Here is a 15,828-nt window from a genome sequence, read left to right as displayed (position 1 = left end):
GACTGTCCCAGTCGCCCGGCGACCGGACCTGCGCCCCGTACCCAAATCCCCGCGCCCGGCCCGCTGCCGGCACCGCCGCCGGCGTCAGCGCGGCTCCTGCCCGCCAGCTGCCGGGCTGGCGTCACGGCCCGCCGGGCCCCGCCTGCGCCCCTCCCTCCTCCCCGCCCCCACGTGCGCTGAGTTTGTTTATTTAGCTGCCATGGCAACGTGCGGGGGGGGCTGCTGGAGGGAGGGGAGAAGAAATGGAGGGGCGGGGCCTGGCGGCGGGCCCCAGCGCGCAGCGGGTAGGAGGCGGGGGGAGGGCGGGAGCGGAGAAGTTATAAGTAAGGAGCGCGCGGCGGCCGCCGGCAGTTCCCCGGCCTCAGAGAGCGAGCGCGGCTGCGGGCGCGCGGGGAGCAGAGGCGGTGGCGGGCGGCGGCGGCACCGGGAGCCGCCAAGTGCCCCTCCCCGCCCCTCCGGCCCCCCACCCACCCACCCGCCCGCGGCCAGCGCCCATGGCCGCGCGCGCCTCGCGCAGCCCCCCGGACTCCGCGCCTCGCGCCGCCGCCCAGTCCGCAGATCCGCGCCTCCGCATCCAGTCTCACCTGGCGGCGCCGCCCGCCCGCCACCCCGGCCACAGCCCCAGCGCTCACGGCGATAGCCGCGGCGACCGCGACAGCGGTGGGGGACGCTGCTGAGTCGAAGAGAGCGCAGCCTGGCCACCGGACCTACTTAACTCGCCTTGCTGATTGTCTATTTTTACGAGTTTACAACTTTTCTAAGAACTTTCGTATACAAAGGAACTTTTTTTTTTTTTTAAAGGCATCTCCCTTTTATAATTAATCCAAAGAAGAAGGATCTCGGGCAATTTGGGGTTTGGGGTTTTGGCTTCGTTTCTAAGTTTTTTTCCTCTTCGTTGGCTTTGGGGTTTGGGTACCCCTTCTGCTTCGGACTCCCGAGGACCTTTTGGGCCCCCACATTAATGAGGTAGGTGCGGCGCGGGGCGCAGGGAGGGGTGAGGGCGGATGGGACGCGCCAGAGCGGCGGTCGAGAGTGGCCCCTGACTTCTGCCTCTGCTCCCCACCCGGTCCGAAGGCAGCCACCTGGCGAGTCTGACATGGCTGTCAGCGACGCGCTGCTCCCGTCCTTCTCCACGTTCGCGTCCGGCCCGGCGGGAAGGGAGAAGACACTACGTCCAGCAGGTGCCCCGAATAACGTGAGTGTCGGCCCGGGCCTTTGGGGCCCTCCGGTGGGCTTCTGTGGGTGGGATGGGGACGGGCGGAGCCCTGGGGTCACCGAGCACCACCAGACGACGGGCAGGAGTGGCCCCGCACGGGCTCCTCCGCAGGCTACCCGGGATGGCTTCAGCGCCCTTGGCTTAGCTGTACATGCGTGTGGTCCCGACGCGTGGAGCCGCCGGGGGCGCACACCCGGTCCGCACACGTCCGGGAGCGGGAAGGCGGGCGCGCAGGCCCCCGGGCGGGAGGTGTCTGTGTCCCCAGACACTGGCTGGGCCAGAGTGAGCTTGGCGCGTAGGCGTCCCCGTGGCGAGGGCGCACCAAGAGAACCTCGGTGTCCCAATTCCGGGGACGGCGGGAGCGTCCCCGGGATCCGGCGGGGGAGGGACCCAGGCTGGCGAGCCTCGGCGCTCGCTCACACGCAATCGGGCAGACACAACCTAACATCCTCCATATATCCACGCACCGCCTTTCCCCAGACCCGGGTGTGGGCCATGATTGCAGCACTGGCACCCACAGAACCCGGGGCCTTTCCTGCCCATCCGGTCCCCGTGTCTAGGCGGGGTAGGCGCGGCGGGCCCACCACTAACATCGAGTGGCAGTTAGGGACAGCACTGACTGTCTCTCTCGCGTCCTGTCCCCACAGCGCTGGCGGGAGGAGCTCTCCCACATGAAGCGACTTCCCCCGGTGCTTCCCGGCCGCCCCTACGACCTGGCGGCGGCGACCGTGGCCACCGACCTGGAGAGTGGAGGAGTCGGCGCGGCTTGCGGCAGCAGCAACCCGGCTCTCCTGCCCCGGAGGGAGACGGAGGAGTTCAATGATCTCCTGGACCTGGACTTTATCCTCTCCAACTCGCTGTCCCATCAGGAGTCCGTGGCCGCCACGGTGTCCTCCTCGGCATCAGCCTCTTCCTCGTCCTCCCCGTCGAGCAGCGGTCCAGCCAGTGCGCCCTCCACCTGCAGCTTCAGCTATCCAATCCGGGCCGGGGGCGACCCGGGCGTGGCGGCGCCGGGCGGCACGGGCGGCGGCCTCCTGTATGGCCGGGAGTCTGCACCCCCTCCGACAGCTCCCTTCAACCTGGCGGACATCAACGATGTGAGCCCCTCCGGCGGCTTCGTGGCCGAGCTCCTGCGGCCCGAATTGGACCCAGTGTACATTCCGCCGCAGCAGCCGCAGCCGCCAGGTGGCGGGCTGATGGGCAAGTTCGTGTTGAAGGCGTCGCTGAGTGCCCCTGGCAGCGAGTACGGCAGCCCGTCGGTCATCAGTGTTAGCAAAGGCAGCCCAGACGGCAGCCACCCGGTGGTGGTGGCGCCCTACAGCGGCGGGCCGCCACGCATGTGCCCCAAGATCAAGCAGGAGGCTGTCTCCTCGTGCACCGTCGGTCGGCCCCTAGAGGCCCACTTGGGCACTGGACCTCCTCTCAGCAATGGCCACCGGCCGCCTGCGCACGATTTTCCCTTGGGGCGGCAGCTCCCCAGCAGGACTACCCCGACCCTGGGTGCCGAGGAACTGCTGAGCAGCCGGGACTGTCATCCTGCCCTGCCGCTCCCCCCGGGCTTCCATCCCCACCCCGGGCCCAACTACCCTCCCTTCCTGCCCGACCAGATGCAGCCGCAGGTCCCACCGCTGCATTACCAAGGTCAGTCCCGGGGATTCCTAGCTGGGGCTGGAAAGCCCTGCGTGTGCCGGCTGTCCGGGGCACACAGGATGACGCTGACCCCACCTTCTTCATCCCTAGAGCTCATGCCACCCGGTTCCTGCATGCCGGAGGAGCCCAAACCAAAGAGGGGAAGGCGGTCGTGGCCCCGGAAAAGGACGGCCACTCACACTTGTGATTATGCAGGCTGCGGCAAAACCTACACGAAGAGTTCTCATCTCAAGGCACACCTGCGCACCCACACAGGTAGGAGGACGGGAAGCCGTGGAGGTGGGCGGGGGGGCGCCTGGTGTCCAGCCTCAACACTCCTCAGGGCCTCCCTTGGGATGTGGGGTGCAGTCTATCTCCTCCATCTCCTGGATCACAGGAGAGAACAGCAAACTGGCGCCTACTATTTTGCCCAGGAGCCTTTTGCTGGGCGGATGGTATCAGTGCTTGAAAGTGCAGTTTTGTTAGGCCTTTGAAAGGCAGGGAGATTCCAGGCTGCAGGTGGGCCTCTTCTAGCTTGAGCAGAGCATTGCCCTTGTAATCAAGAAATTATGCCTTGCTGTGCAAAATCATGATAAGTTTTTTTAAGCAGTTTTGTATTCTCCACTATTTTTATTGGTTGTTCCCTTCCCAGGGTTCACCCCTCCCCCTCTTTAGTCCTAACAATTAGGTTTTATTTAAATCTCAAGGACTTAATGGTTAGGCTTGCTGAGATTCTGATTTAAGATTGTCACGACAGAGAATCTGTGTAAGTAGGCACAGAAGGTCACTAAAGTATAGCTTTCATAAATAATATTGGTACAGGAAAAGTAGTAATCTCCTGTCACTTTTTAGAACCAGTTGTAGTGGGATAGGATATTATTGCTTGGTTTGGGTTAGGAGAGACACCCTAACAGTCATAATTTCTAAATCCATTTCCTGCCCCATCTTTACTCAAAAGAATGAAAACATTAGTCCAACAGAAGTATAGTTTTAAGTGGTTTTTGTGTTTTCTGTGATTATCTAATTTCCCTTTAAAAAGGCAAAAAAAAAAAAAAACCCCATAAAATTCCTGTTTATGATCTGAAATGTAATACAGCCTTGAGAAGGTATAAAGACATTTCCTGGATCCTTTCGGAATGGGGTACTTGAGTTGGTTTGATGTCTGTCCTCCAAGTTCTTAAAATTTCATCCTTCAGGAATAGCTTCCAACAAGTTTATTTTTCTTTTCTAGGTGAGAAACCTTACCACTGTGACTGGGATGGTTGTGGGTGGAAGTTTGCCCGCTCAGATGAACTGACCAGGCACTATCGCAAACACACTGGGCACCGCCCCTTCCAGTGCCAGAAATGCGACCGGGCATTCTCGAGGTCGGACCACCTCGCCTTACATATGAAGAGGCACTTTTAAATCCCCAAACAGTGGATGTGACCCACACTGCCAGAAGAGAATTCAGTATTTTTTACCTTTCACACTGTCTTCCCGGTGAGGGGAGGAACCCAGCTGGAAAGCACTACAATCATGGTCAAGTTCCCAACAAGTCAACTTGTGAATGGATAATCAGGAGACACAAGGAAACCAAAAGACAAACTCAAGAAAAGAAAAAAAAAAACAGATGGGGTCTGTGACTGGATCTTCTATCATTCCAATTCTAAATCCAACTTGAATATATATATATTCCTGGACTTACAAAACGCCAAGGGGGTGACTGGAAGTTGTGGATATCAGGGTATAAATTAGATCTGAGAGTTGGGGGGAGGGAAGAGCAGAACCCCTTGAGAAGTGTTTTAATGCAATATAAGCATAAAGATCACCTTGTATTCTGTTTGCCTTCTAAAAGCCATTATGACGATCTTAGAAGAGGAAGAAATTCAGGTACAGAAAATGGTGTTTAATAGCCTAAACGATGGTGCTTGGTAAGTCTTGGTTCTAAAGGTACCAAATGAGGCCAAAGTTCTCAAACTGCTGCATACTTTGACAAGGAAAATCTATTTTTGTCTTCCGATCTACATTTATGACCTAAGTCAGGTAAATACACCTGGTTTACTTTAATCTTTTTATGCAGACAGTCTGTTATGCACTGTGGTTTCAGATGTGCAATAATTTGTACAATGGTTTATTCCCAAGTATGCCTTAAGCAGAACAAATGTTTTTTTCTATATAGTTCCTTGCCTTAATAAATATGTAATATAAATTTAAGCAAACTTCTATTTTGTATATTTGTAAACTACAAAGTAAAAAAATGAACATTTTGTGGAGTTTGTATTTTGCATACTCAAGGTGAGAATTAAGTTTTAAATAAACCTATAATATTTTATCTGAGCATTGTTTTTGTTTTGCGTTGTTTTTCCCCGGGAAAAGCACATAACAGAAACTGCAGTTTAAACCCAGTGGGTAAGGCACAGGAAAGGCACCCCCAAAAAGCACCCCTTTTTATCTCAACAGATTAAAAGAAGACTTTTAAAAGACTACTTAGCTTTACAATGAGTACTGTCTAATGTTGTGGGGTGAAAGCTCTGAGGATTTATGATCATAGGATTAAACTTACCTAGTTCAGGTTTCTCTTTAAAATGTTCATTTAAAGATACAGGAAAGCAGTTTCCCTACCTGACTGAACTTCCAGGTAGAAACAGCTCAGTCATTCTTCAGCTTGCTCAGTTTACTATGAGAGTTAAACATCCATGTTTCAGTTTCACATTTTAAAAGATCTTTATGGTTTGGTCTTTAAAATCAAATGAAAATGTGAAAGTCTCTCTTTCCCAGGCCTGGCCTTGCACTCCGAACAATTTTGTATAACAAAAGAACCTCCCCACAGCAGACAATATCAAGAACAGTTCCACAGTGCCCTCATGAGGATTAAAGGATTCACTTAGGTTTTGTGTGTAACAGATACATTACTTCTAGAGCACCACAAGAGGGTAAAACCAGAGTTTCTAGCAAATTTTTAAAACTTCATCAGTCCTCAGATAAGCCAGCCCCATTGTTTCAGTCGATTGAAACAAAAGAGGCAAAGATGACGCAGTCACAAAACCAAGGGTAATGTAAATTTGAGTACGTTTTAAACCATGTTTTTGTAAGTTGGTAGCATATTTCTTAAATTATTAAAGCTTAAAACTTTTTTTACGGTGGATACCCAAGAATCTGAAGTTCGTTTGTGGCTGTCACAGAATGGAAAAACAGCATTTGTGACTCTTGTTGACATTATGTATTTGTAATGGTGATGTGGGTGACTAATTAACATTGTCAAGCGGACAGAAGCTGACTGGCATTTTCTTTAGACTGCTTATTACCTGTCCATTATAGCTGGTGTTCAGAGGTGTGTTGGCACTGTGGGTACATTTTATAAATGGAATGAAAAACAGAAATTCGTAAGAGGCTTATGGTGGATCAACACAAAGTATTTTCCTTGGCTTTTTAAGAGTCCAGGATGGCTGGAAAACGTGGCATGTGTCTTAGCTTAAAAGAAAACAGGTGCATCAATAGGATGGAATTTTATGTGGCCAAGAACATATTCAAAGCATATTTAATGACATGGAAAAATGCTCATGGTATGTTAAGTGGAAAAAGCAGGATATAAGACTATAAACAGAATGATTCCAATTGTGTAAGTTCAAATGTGTGCATTGAAGGAGAAGAAACAAAATTAACAGTAAAGACCAGAACGAAACATCAAGATACTAATACTGGTTTTCTTGGGTTAAATTTTTTAGTTTCCAGCTATTCCAAAATAAGGACCTATTTTAAATGGAGAAACTTTTAAAAAAAGGGTATAGGTGCAACTATTTAGGCTTTATTTTTAAAAGAGCAATTAAAGTTATTTAAACAGAAAGTACATTCTGTTACCCTTTTCTTTGTATTAAATTATGGCTCCTGCTCTTGGAAGCCACCTTTCTCTTATACAGAGGTTTCTGGCACGTCGTTTGTGTATGAAAAGTGTTTATCAAAAGCTTGTTTTACCATTTTCCTGTTTACTAAGTGCCTATCATCTCAGGTAGAAGAAACACCATAAAATACCAAGACATATTAAATATGTTTAAATTTTCTTATGTCAAAGGGAGGAAATACTGCATTAACTTTTTCTAACCTGAAGAAGAAAGCTTCGGTATCTAAAGTGAGATTTTCTAAAAATGTAACAGAACAAAACTATTCAAGATGCACGAATAGCTAAACTATTTACTTTAGTACCTATCAGTTCTGGGCTCCTAGGTGTACTGTCATTACTGCATTACAGAGCCGTTTATACTGTATAATAAAGAGCACCCAATAATTGAGATGCCTGCTTATTACATTTTCCTCATGACATTTAATTTTATATGTCCTAGATTTTAACTTGTGTGTGTGCGCGCACACAGACACACACACACAGGATTAACAATAGTGTTTCCTATACATCAACAGACTTTCAGTCTCTTCCCTTCCAACAAAATGCCTCTTCCAGCAAAATAATTCTTTGAGTCTGAGAACCTGTTTGACTCCCAATCTTGTTTGGGTTTGTTAAAACAGGAAACTTCACCATCTCAAGCAGGACAATCAGGGATTAATGCTTTCTTTTAAAAAAACTGTCCCCGGTTTTTAGAAATAAGCAATGTTGTTTCAGATTTGGAGAATCACAATTTTTACATATAAGGAAGTTGAAGTGAGACAGTCTTTAAGCCATGGAAGCAAGTCTGCAGGGAAAACATTAAAACAAGCAGTGGTGGGACCCATTGTACTTTGATCTATGGGAATATCTAAATTTAGTAGCCTATGTAGCCACCTGTTCTATTATATGTTCTGGCTTCTGAAGCTCCATTCAGCATAATGCCGCATACTCAGAAGTGAATTTATAGTCCTTAGTCTCTTTCTCCCCGCTTTCACCTTTCTCCCTGTCTTGTGAAACACACAGACACCATCCAGACCTACCCAAACCTTTTTTGTGTGTTTATCATTTTGCCCTTGTATTTATTATTATGTATTAACCTTTTATCTGTTTTATTTCGTCTTTGCTAAGCACATTTTACACACTATTGTATAGTGACATGTTTTTACACCACTAAGCTGAAACTATTTCTGCTTCCTAAAAGTTGTTTAGGAAACTCATTCACTGTTCACATGCAGAGCACTCAGTAATATTTCATACAAAACTACCAAGAATTCTCTACATATCGAATGCTGTGGAATATATCATGGAATGTTCTATATTCTGTGAAAATGTAAAGGTAGTACTGTTCCAATCGGAATGCTTTTGATTGCATTTGATTGTATAATATCTTTCTTTTTCCCCCCACATTAAGTGAAACTAAAATGCAGGTTGAGAACAGACACCCTTTGGAAAGCTTTAACTTAGACCAAAAAAAAAAAATAAATTTTAAGCAAATTTCTCACCATCTCCTAAAAAACTAATAAATTCTTAAATCTTTCTGAAGTACTTAGGGGTTCAACGCCCTGGTCACAGTCAAAATGCAAAGGAAACCATCTGCCAAAATGTTAGCATAAACATAAAATTTTTCAGGCTGCCCTCTCGGCCACCATAGGCAGCTGACTTAGTTGCGGGGGAGGTAGGGCATGGTGTAGGAATATCAGTCAAGTTGCTTCTCTGGAAACACACACATCCGGAGCCCATCTTTCTAATTGTTTTCCCCGATGCCTGTGCTATAATATCACTTTTTCAAACTGTTTCAGTCTTCTCAACACCCTAAATGAGTCAGCATGTTGCAACGCGTCCTCCCAAATGTCATTCGCCACTTGTTCTTAAAGGAAAAGGAGGAAATAAATAGAATTCTAATTTAGTAACAACGACAGGAAATAAATTCACACTTCTAGAATCCTTCTGACATTTGGGTATGCCAACTAGAACATTCCTCATTGATACAACACAGTAATTATTATGTTCCAGAGTCTGAGGGCCATTTGCCATCCTTTTTTGTTTCTTTCCACGTGTATGTTACATGTTATCATCTAAACAGAAAAAGAACGGAGAAACAGCTGTTTATGGAGTGACAGATCAATAGATGGGTGGATGAAGCTACAGGTAGAGATTCAACAATTATCTAAAATCAAATAGGGAAAATAGTCAAGGATGTCCAGTCCAAGGTATCTGAGGCCGAGAGGTTGAGTGGAGTTACAACACATGTCTCAGCTATAATATTTGAATCTGTACTCCTGGGTACTTGATCGACATATTACTGAATGGTAACCAGATTATCAAGGCACAAAGCAAATGCACTCGCACTCCCTACCTGCATTGTTGTTGTTGTTTAGTCACTAAATCATGTCCAGCTCTTTGCAGCCTCATGGACTGTTACCCGCTGGGTTCCTCTGTCCATGGGATTTCTCAGGCAAGAACACTGGAGTGGGTTGCCATTTCCCTCTCCAGGGGGATTGAACTTGCATCTCCTGCATTGGCAGGTGGATTCTTTACCACTGGGCCACCAGGGAAGTCCTACTCTACCTGCATGACCTCTTAAAAAAGCTAAAATGGATAAGCCACTTCATGGGGAAATTGAAGGAACTCTAGATACACTTGCTGAAAGCCAACGAGAAGCGTGAATTTGTGAAAACCATAAGCAGAGTCTCTTTGTCATGACACATGGAAGGAATTTTTCAGTAAAGACAAGCATACCCCTTTTCTGATCCTGATCACTTTTGCTGATATATATATATATAGTCACCTCTTATTTCTGCACAACTGTCTGAGTTGTCTGAAGCATTTACATGCTCCATCACCTCAAATAATCCTCAGAACAAAAGGCAGGGATGGGATTTCCCTCTCTCATCCCCATTTTATGGATGAAGAAACCAAGGTTTCCTTTACAGGTTAGTGTTTTATTTTTGTTTCTCATTCTTGCTGACATGCTCAAAGCATTTCTTTTCTAATGCTTTTGTCCTCAATCTGCTGGGCTGTTAGGGCTACAGGCAAAATGGATACACCCCAATTCAGAAGGATTTACTAACATCCAGGTTCTTCCAGTAATCCTGTTGAGGAGTCAAAAGCCCCAGACTTTCTGTCTCCCAGTTAACATGAAACTGCCTTTGTCAAGGTAGACAAGATGGGGAAGTTTCCTACAGAAGTTTCTGGAGCTGATCACTCTGCCACGAATATGATTTATACTTTTAGTGTGAGGTGGAAGAACAGCACCTGTGTCTGTCTCAGCACACAGCTTTCTCGGTCAAACAGATCTGGTCAAGCCCCTTCTCTACTCATTACCTTCCCAATGTCCTTAGGACCTAGTGGGCAAAGATTTAAATTGTGGCCCCCCTCTACTTGTCAAGCTTCATCTCCTTAAGTGTCCAATCACACTGTAAGTGTACCAGCCAGGCAAAACTACTCTGGACCACTCAGTGCACGATGCTTCAGCCTTTGAGCCTTTGCTGGCAGACGCTGGCCTCTGCTGCTTCTCAAAAGACCCATATTCCCCTGACAAGCACTCATATATCCTTCAAAGGTAATTCTTAAAAAGCCCTCTCACCCCTTCAGTCTAGATCTTTCTTTCAAATCATTTCCTTATAAGTCACAAAATTTTATACATACCACTAAATACAAAATAGATAACCAACAAGACCCTCTCTATATCACTTTTTATTTCTATCTTATAAAAACCTGTAACGGAAAAGAATCTATAAAAGAAAAAATACTATATATATCTTCGAGTCATGAGTAATTTGTTGTATATCTGAAACTAACACAGCATTGTAAATCATCTATATTTCAATAAAAACTTGAAAAAAAAAAAGATTTTATGGGCTTGGCTCCCCCAGCAGACATGAGCTCCTGAAGGGCACTGGAGCTTATGTGCCCTTGAATACCTGTAGTTACTGGATTTCATTGAATACAACTAATCATTTATTGATTATTTAGCCCCAAATACCGGCATTTCTTTTTAAAGGACTCCTCCTTGCTGGGTGTTTTTAAGTACTGATTCTGTAAAGAATGTTGTTCATGGCTGGATGGGAGAGGGGTGGTGTTGATGTGTATTAGGGGAGGCAGATGGGTTCAGGTGACCCACTGGAAGTAGTTAGGAAACTACCTGGCATGGCCTTCAGGGTACCAGAATTTGGGAAAAGGAAGTATTTTTTTCTTCCCTTGGGATATCCATTGTGCCTCCTCTCAAGGGTGAAAATATAAGTGAACTCTGAACATTCTAGGATCCCGGATAGGCCAGCCTGCCCAAATAAGGGAGGATCACCTATTCTTCTTCAGGTTTGTTGTTCTTCAAGCTTGAGACTCTCCTTGCTGCCTGGATGACAGTAATTTTCTTACTTCTGAACATGTCTAAACTGTTCTAGAAAACTGACTCTAGAAAACAGTGCATAGAATTGACAAATGTTCCTCCCTGCCTTTGAGGCATTGTTACTACCTCTCGGAGCAATGAATAACAGACTGTGAGCACTGAAAGCTATAAAACTACACAGGCAGTCTGAGCAGGAAAGGGTCTTCAAGACCCTTCAACTCAAGGAGAGAACTGAGGCCAGGATAAAAGATTGGAACTTGCCCAAGTGTCTCCCACATCAAGTGTCTCACTTAAAAAGCCACGAGCTGATGGCTCCAGCCTGAGAACCCAAGGGGACATTAGAGGAGGAGGCAGATTTTTTTTTTTTTTTTTTACAATATATACATCATTTTTTAAAAAGGAAAGTGATATTCAATGTGATATTGTGCTCTGATGTCCCAAAATTGTTTCTTTATTCTCTGTTGTGCTTCTATAGTATTGCGTTACCAGCTAAGATGGGGACTATTCACTTATCACCGTGCTCCTCACTGGAGAACATAGGAACCATTTCCTAAAAGTATAAAAATATAATTCTGACTTGTTCTGCTTTCTGTTTCCATGCAACTTCATTCAAACATATATAATCTGTTCAACACCTACCTTACCAGCAACGGTGCAAAAACTGATGGAACCAAAAATGAATTAGTACCTATAAATGTGCATGTCTACAGATATTTTTTCCTAATGCAATTGCTGTATTCACATTGTAACCCAGTAAAAATTGTTTACCTTCCCTGGAAAAGTGATTGGATAGTTAGTTCTCTGAGAGACTTAACCACGTTGACTACAACCACATGAGCCATTTTTTCCCTACAATTTTCTTGATTGCTTATTATTTTAGATACCTCCAACTTGTTTATCAGGCACATGTTAAAGCATGTTGAAACGCGTTATTCAGGTTCAGCATGAAGGATTTGGCATTATTCAACAAAATATCATAAACTTCTGTTGCAGTGAATGATTCCAGCAAAATGGAGCTTCATCTGCAAATCCAGGTCCCTTTGGTTTCTAAAGTTTGGAGACTGTATATCTAGACCAGGGGAACAACCTGATTTTGCTCTAAGCACAATTAATTTTATGATTATGCAGCATAACTGACTTCATAGGCTCTCTTGGTGCCTAGTGCCAAAGCTTGTAGAAACAGGGGAGGCTTTGCCTAAGGGATTCTTTGCATTAAAGACTTTGTTAGGCAAAGCCAGCCTGGCATGGGAGTCTGATTTGCAATTTGTGTCTTTGTAAAAGGATTAGAAGATCCCTATTGTTTAATGTTTGGATCTCAATTTGCATTTGGAAGCACATGACCTCTTCTAGGTTTAGAGTTTTTTATTTTCATTTTCTTGTTCTGATATACAATCAATACTGCCTGTGAAAAAACTGATAATACGGCACAGCCAAATGTTTGCACTGATTAAGTCAGATCAATTTTCTCTATGAATGGTGGAGTCTACTCAGGCTCCAGCAATACTGAGCCAGTGATCTATTTAGCAACCGACAAATAACTCATAGGAATAGGTACACACAATTTCATTTATTATTTCCTTAATTAGAATGTGTGGCACTTTGGGCTTTTTTAAGAAATCTTTCTAAACACTACAGAGGGCTGATGAGACAGTAAATCTACAAAAAGAACAGAAAGGGGAAAAAAAAAATCCTCTGACCACCTCAGGACCTATTTGAACACTTCCGTCCAATGTCCTCCTTTATAAAGAAAGGTTTGAGAAAAATCATTGTAGGTTTGCGATAACAAAATTCTCAGCTGTACGTGATATTTAACTACCTGTCCTTTGGTAAACAATTTTTAACTAACATTTGCTTTGACAGTGTTCCCAGATTGGCCACACAGAACTTGGAACAGAAATTGCGTGACGAGGAACAATTTCTTAGATGCTAAGTTTAGGACACATGGTTTATTTGTTTGTTTGTTTTCTTTTTAACTCTTTGGTTTCTCCATCCTTGGTCTTTGCCATTGACCACAAAAAAACATTTCTTGCATGTTTGGAGGAAGGTCCTGGGAACCTGGAGTTGCTGGTTGAGTGAGCGGGAAGTAGATAGATAGAAAGCATTCACATTCACGGAGTACCCATGGTATGCCAAGGACCTGGCTCGATGTTTACTGTTTTATGATTATGCCCATTTTGTAGTAGAGAAGACAAAGGCCCAGAGGAGGAGAGTGACTCACCCAAGGTCACACAGCTGTGATGGGAAGTTAGATCTACCTGATTCCTAAGCTCAGGCTTTTTCTGCCACATCACACCACCTCCCAGGTAAACTCAAGCTAACTTCATTTGGAGGTTTTTCTGTTCCTCACCTCTGTGGAATGTGTGTTTTTAAAACTAAACAGGGGTTAATTTGGTGTACAGGAAGCTATAAGGACAAGACTAACCTAATCTACTCTTCTTTCTAATAGACACAAGTAATCTTATCTGTCATTCCATTAAAAATACACCACATTCTTCTGTGCTCCAGTTTGGATAATGACTCAAGAAAAGGCAGTCCGTTTCTGTATCACGGCACCCCCACAGCTTCTATAAAATCATCAAAAGTAAGCCATGCTTTTTTCCTGGGTATTTCATTCACTGATTCCAAAAGTACTTGACACATGTCTTCAATCTGTTAGAATAAAGAGTAGCATTTGACAGTTAGGCCAGTTGGACGCTAGCCTAAGAGAGTATCTTGTGCGGAAGATCATACACTCCGTGCCCCCCCCACACCCCCAATGGAGAATGCCCAACAGGAAGTCAGCCAAAAGGAGTGGCACACTGGAGGGTTGTACTTTGAGCCCATATTTCTCAGCCACGTCCCATGGGAAACACTCTCACCGCCATCTTCCAAAATGCTCTGCTAACATTCTCCTAATGCTCCCAATATCTGAAGATAATCCCTTTTCCCCTAACCGGGATCTCAACCTAAAATAGATCTGGGTCTGTGCCTCGGGGCATGGACGGATGACTCATAGAGCCATTTCTGATCTCGGAAGCAGGGGAGGCTCTGCAGAGCAGGGAGCACAGTCTGGGAGCTGGTTAATATGCAAGGAACACATGGCGGTCAGAGCCAGACGGAGTTCCAAGAAACGTGTCACCTGAAGAAGCAGAGTCCCCACCTAGAAGCTGAGGCCCCCAAGTTTCCACATTTAACGCTGCTGTAGAATCTCATTCCTGTCTAGGACTGTTTAGACCCTCATCCTCAGTCTACATCAGGCCATAGACTGACTTGCTCAGGAAAACCCAGAGGTCCCTGAACCTTAAGTGTAGGTGGTAAATGGACAGATTTTTAATGTGAGAGTATGATTCAGCATTAGCGGAAGCAGAAAGAAAAAGAGTCCCTCCTAAAAAAATGTACTGATGGAACTTCCCTGGAGGTCGAGTGGTTAATATCGTGCTTCCACTGAAGGAGGCGCAGGTTCCACCCCTGACTGGGGGACTAAGATTTCACATGCAGCGCAGTCTAAATAAATAAATAAACGAATAGATATTTCAAAATTTTTAAAAATTCTTAAAAACGTAAAACGTGCTGATTTGACACGTTTCCTACATTTGAGTTTGGTTTTATTTTCCTCCTTTAGCTCATTCTTATTATCTGAACTAGGTTTGCATCCAAATCTTTCTGTCCAACAGCACAGTGTAGGTTAAGTAAGTCCTAGGGCAGCTTAGGCTTCCCAGGTGGTACAGGGGTAAAGAAAATGCCTGCCAGTGCAGGAGATGCTATAGTAGGCAAGAGCCTCTGGAGGAGGAAATCCCAACTCACTCCAGTATTCTTGCTTGGGAAATCTCATGGACAGAGAAGCCTGGCAGGCTACAGTCCATGAGGTCGCAAAAGAATCAGTCACAACTTAGTGACTAAGCAACACAAAACCATTTATTAAGGAGGGCATGTAACATCTATTACATGCCCTCCTCATACTCAGTATTTGACATGTATTTTGCTCATTTGGTCTCCTCAATAACCCTTATGAGGCAGACATAATCATTCATCTCATTTCAAGGCTGAGGGCTCTGAGGCCAAGAAAGTTTAGGGAACTTGCCTAGAATCACGAAACCAGTGAGGAGTGAAGCTGGAATTAAACTTCATTCCACCCAGTCCCAAGTTCTCAAGCCATATGCTCTTTAGATGCAGAAGAATGCTCAGGAGAAGTTAACTGGAGGGGAAGACACCTATACAGTGCAATCCAACTTGATAAAAACATATCTACCTTTATGTGTTTTGCATTGTTTATATTTGCATTGGGAAAGTTCTAGAAGGACCACTCAAATGTCAATTCCTTGGAGCAACCTTCCCTGGCCATACTAAAAGAACCCTCCCACTCTGTCCCTGGTATTTTTTATCTTTTATTGTGCTGGATTTTTCCACAGGGCACCAAGCATTCAGCTGAGGTGTATCATATACTAGATACATGTATTGTCTAGCTCCCCTGTAGAAGGAGGGGTAACAATGCCTAACAAACTGCTTGGCATGCAGTAAATGCTTAATAAGTATTTGTTGACTGGAGCAAATGTACTAAACCCTTAATGTTGATTTTTTTCCCCTTTCTTTTGCTGTCAAACAGAAACAATTTAGATTCTTCTTCTTTTTTTTTTTTACAATTTAGATTCTTGATCTTAGATGATTTTCTTTTTTTTTTTTTATGTTTCCTCCGAAATTCTATAAGGAAAAAAAAAAAAGAACATATGTATCCCTGTGACTGATTCATGTTGATGTTTGTTAGAAGGCAACACAATATCGTAAAGCAATTATCCTTCA

At 45.2% G+C, this 15,828-nt stretch overlaps 1 protein-coding gene across 2 annotated transcripts; it reads left to right on the top strand.

Annotated features, from left to right (window-relative positions):
- The first annotated feature begins 839 nt into the window (after positions 1-839).
- On the top strand, positions 840-4,999 carry KLF4 (KLF transcription factor 4). Of its 2 annotated transcripts, XM_068974392.1 has the most exons (5): positions 840-966; positions 1,075-1,195; positions 1,864-2,857; positions 2,957-3,121; positions 4,077-4,999. In XM_068974392.1, exons 1-5 carry the CDS (start codon positions 962-964, stop codon positions 4,250-4,252), a joined length of 1,461 nt encoding a protein of 486 aa, XP_068830493.1. In that variant the 5' UTR covers positions 840-961; the 3' UTR covers positions 4,253-4,999. The 2 variants fall into 2 exon arrangements, with proteins under 2 accessions (XP_068830493.1, XP_068830492.1); XM_068974391.1 differs by having other exon boundaries at positions 1,864-3,121.
- The last annotated feature ends 10,829 nt before the right edge of the window (positions 5,000-15,828 follow it).

The sequence above is a fragment of the Capricornis sumatraensis genome, chromosome 6 (assembly GCF_032405125.1).
Source record: "Capricornis sumatraensis isolate serow.1 chromosome 6, serow.2, whole genome shotgun sequence".
Classification (NCBI taxonomy): Eukaryota; Metazoa; Chordata; class Mammalia; order Artiodactyla; family Bovidae; genus Capricornis; species Capricornis sumatraensis.
The sequence above is the reverse complement of the archived record's forward strand: the minus strand, read 5'-3'. Positions and strand labels throughout refer to the sequence as shown.

Bases quoted from the DNA above. Each gene is read 5' to 3' on its own strand.
- KLF4 (XM_068974391.1), top strand. The intron at 1,196-1,863 runs GTGAGTGTCGGC...CTGTCCCCACAG, and splicing joins CAGCAGGTGCCCCGAATAAC to CGCTGGCGGGAGGAGCTCTC. The intron at 3,122-4,076 runs GTAGGAGGACGG...TTTCTTTTCTAG, and splicing joins ACACCTGCGCACCCACACAG to GTGAGAAACCTTACCACTGT.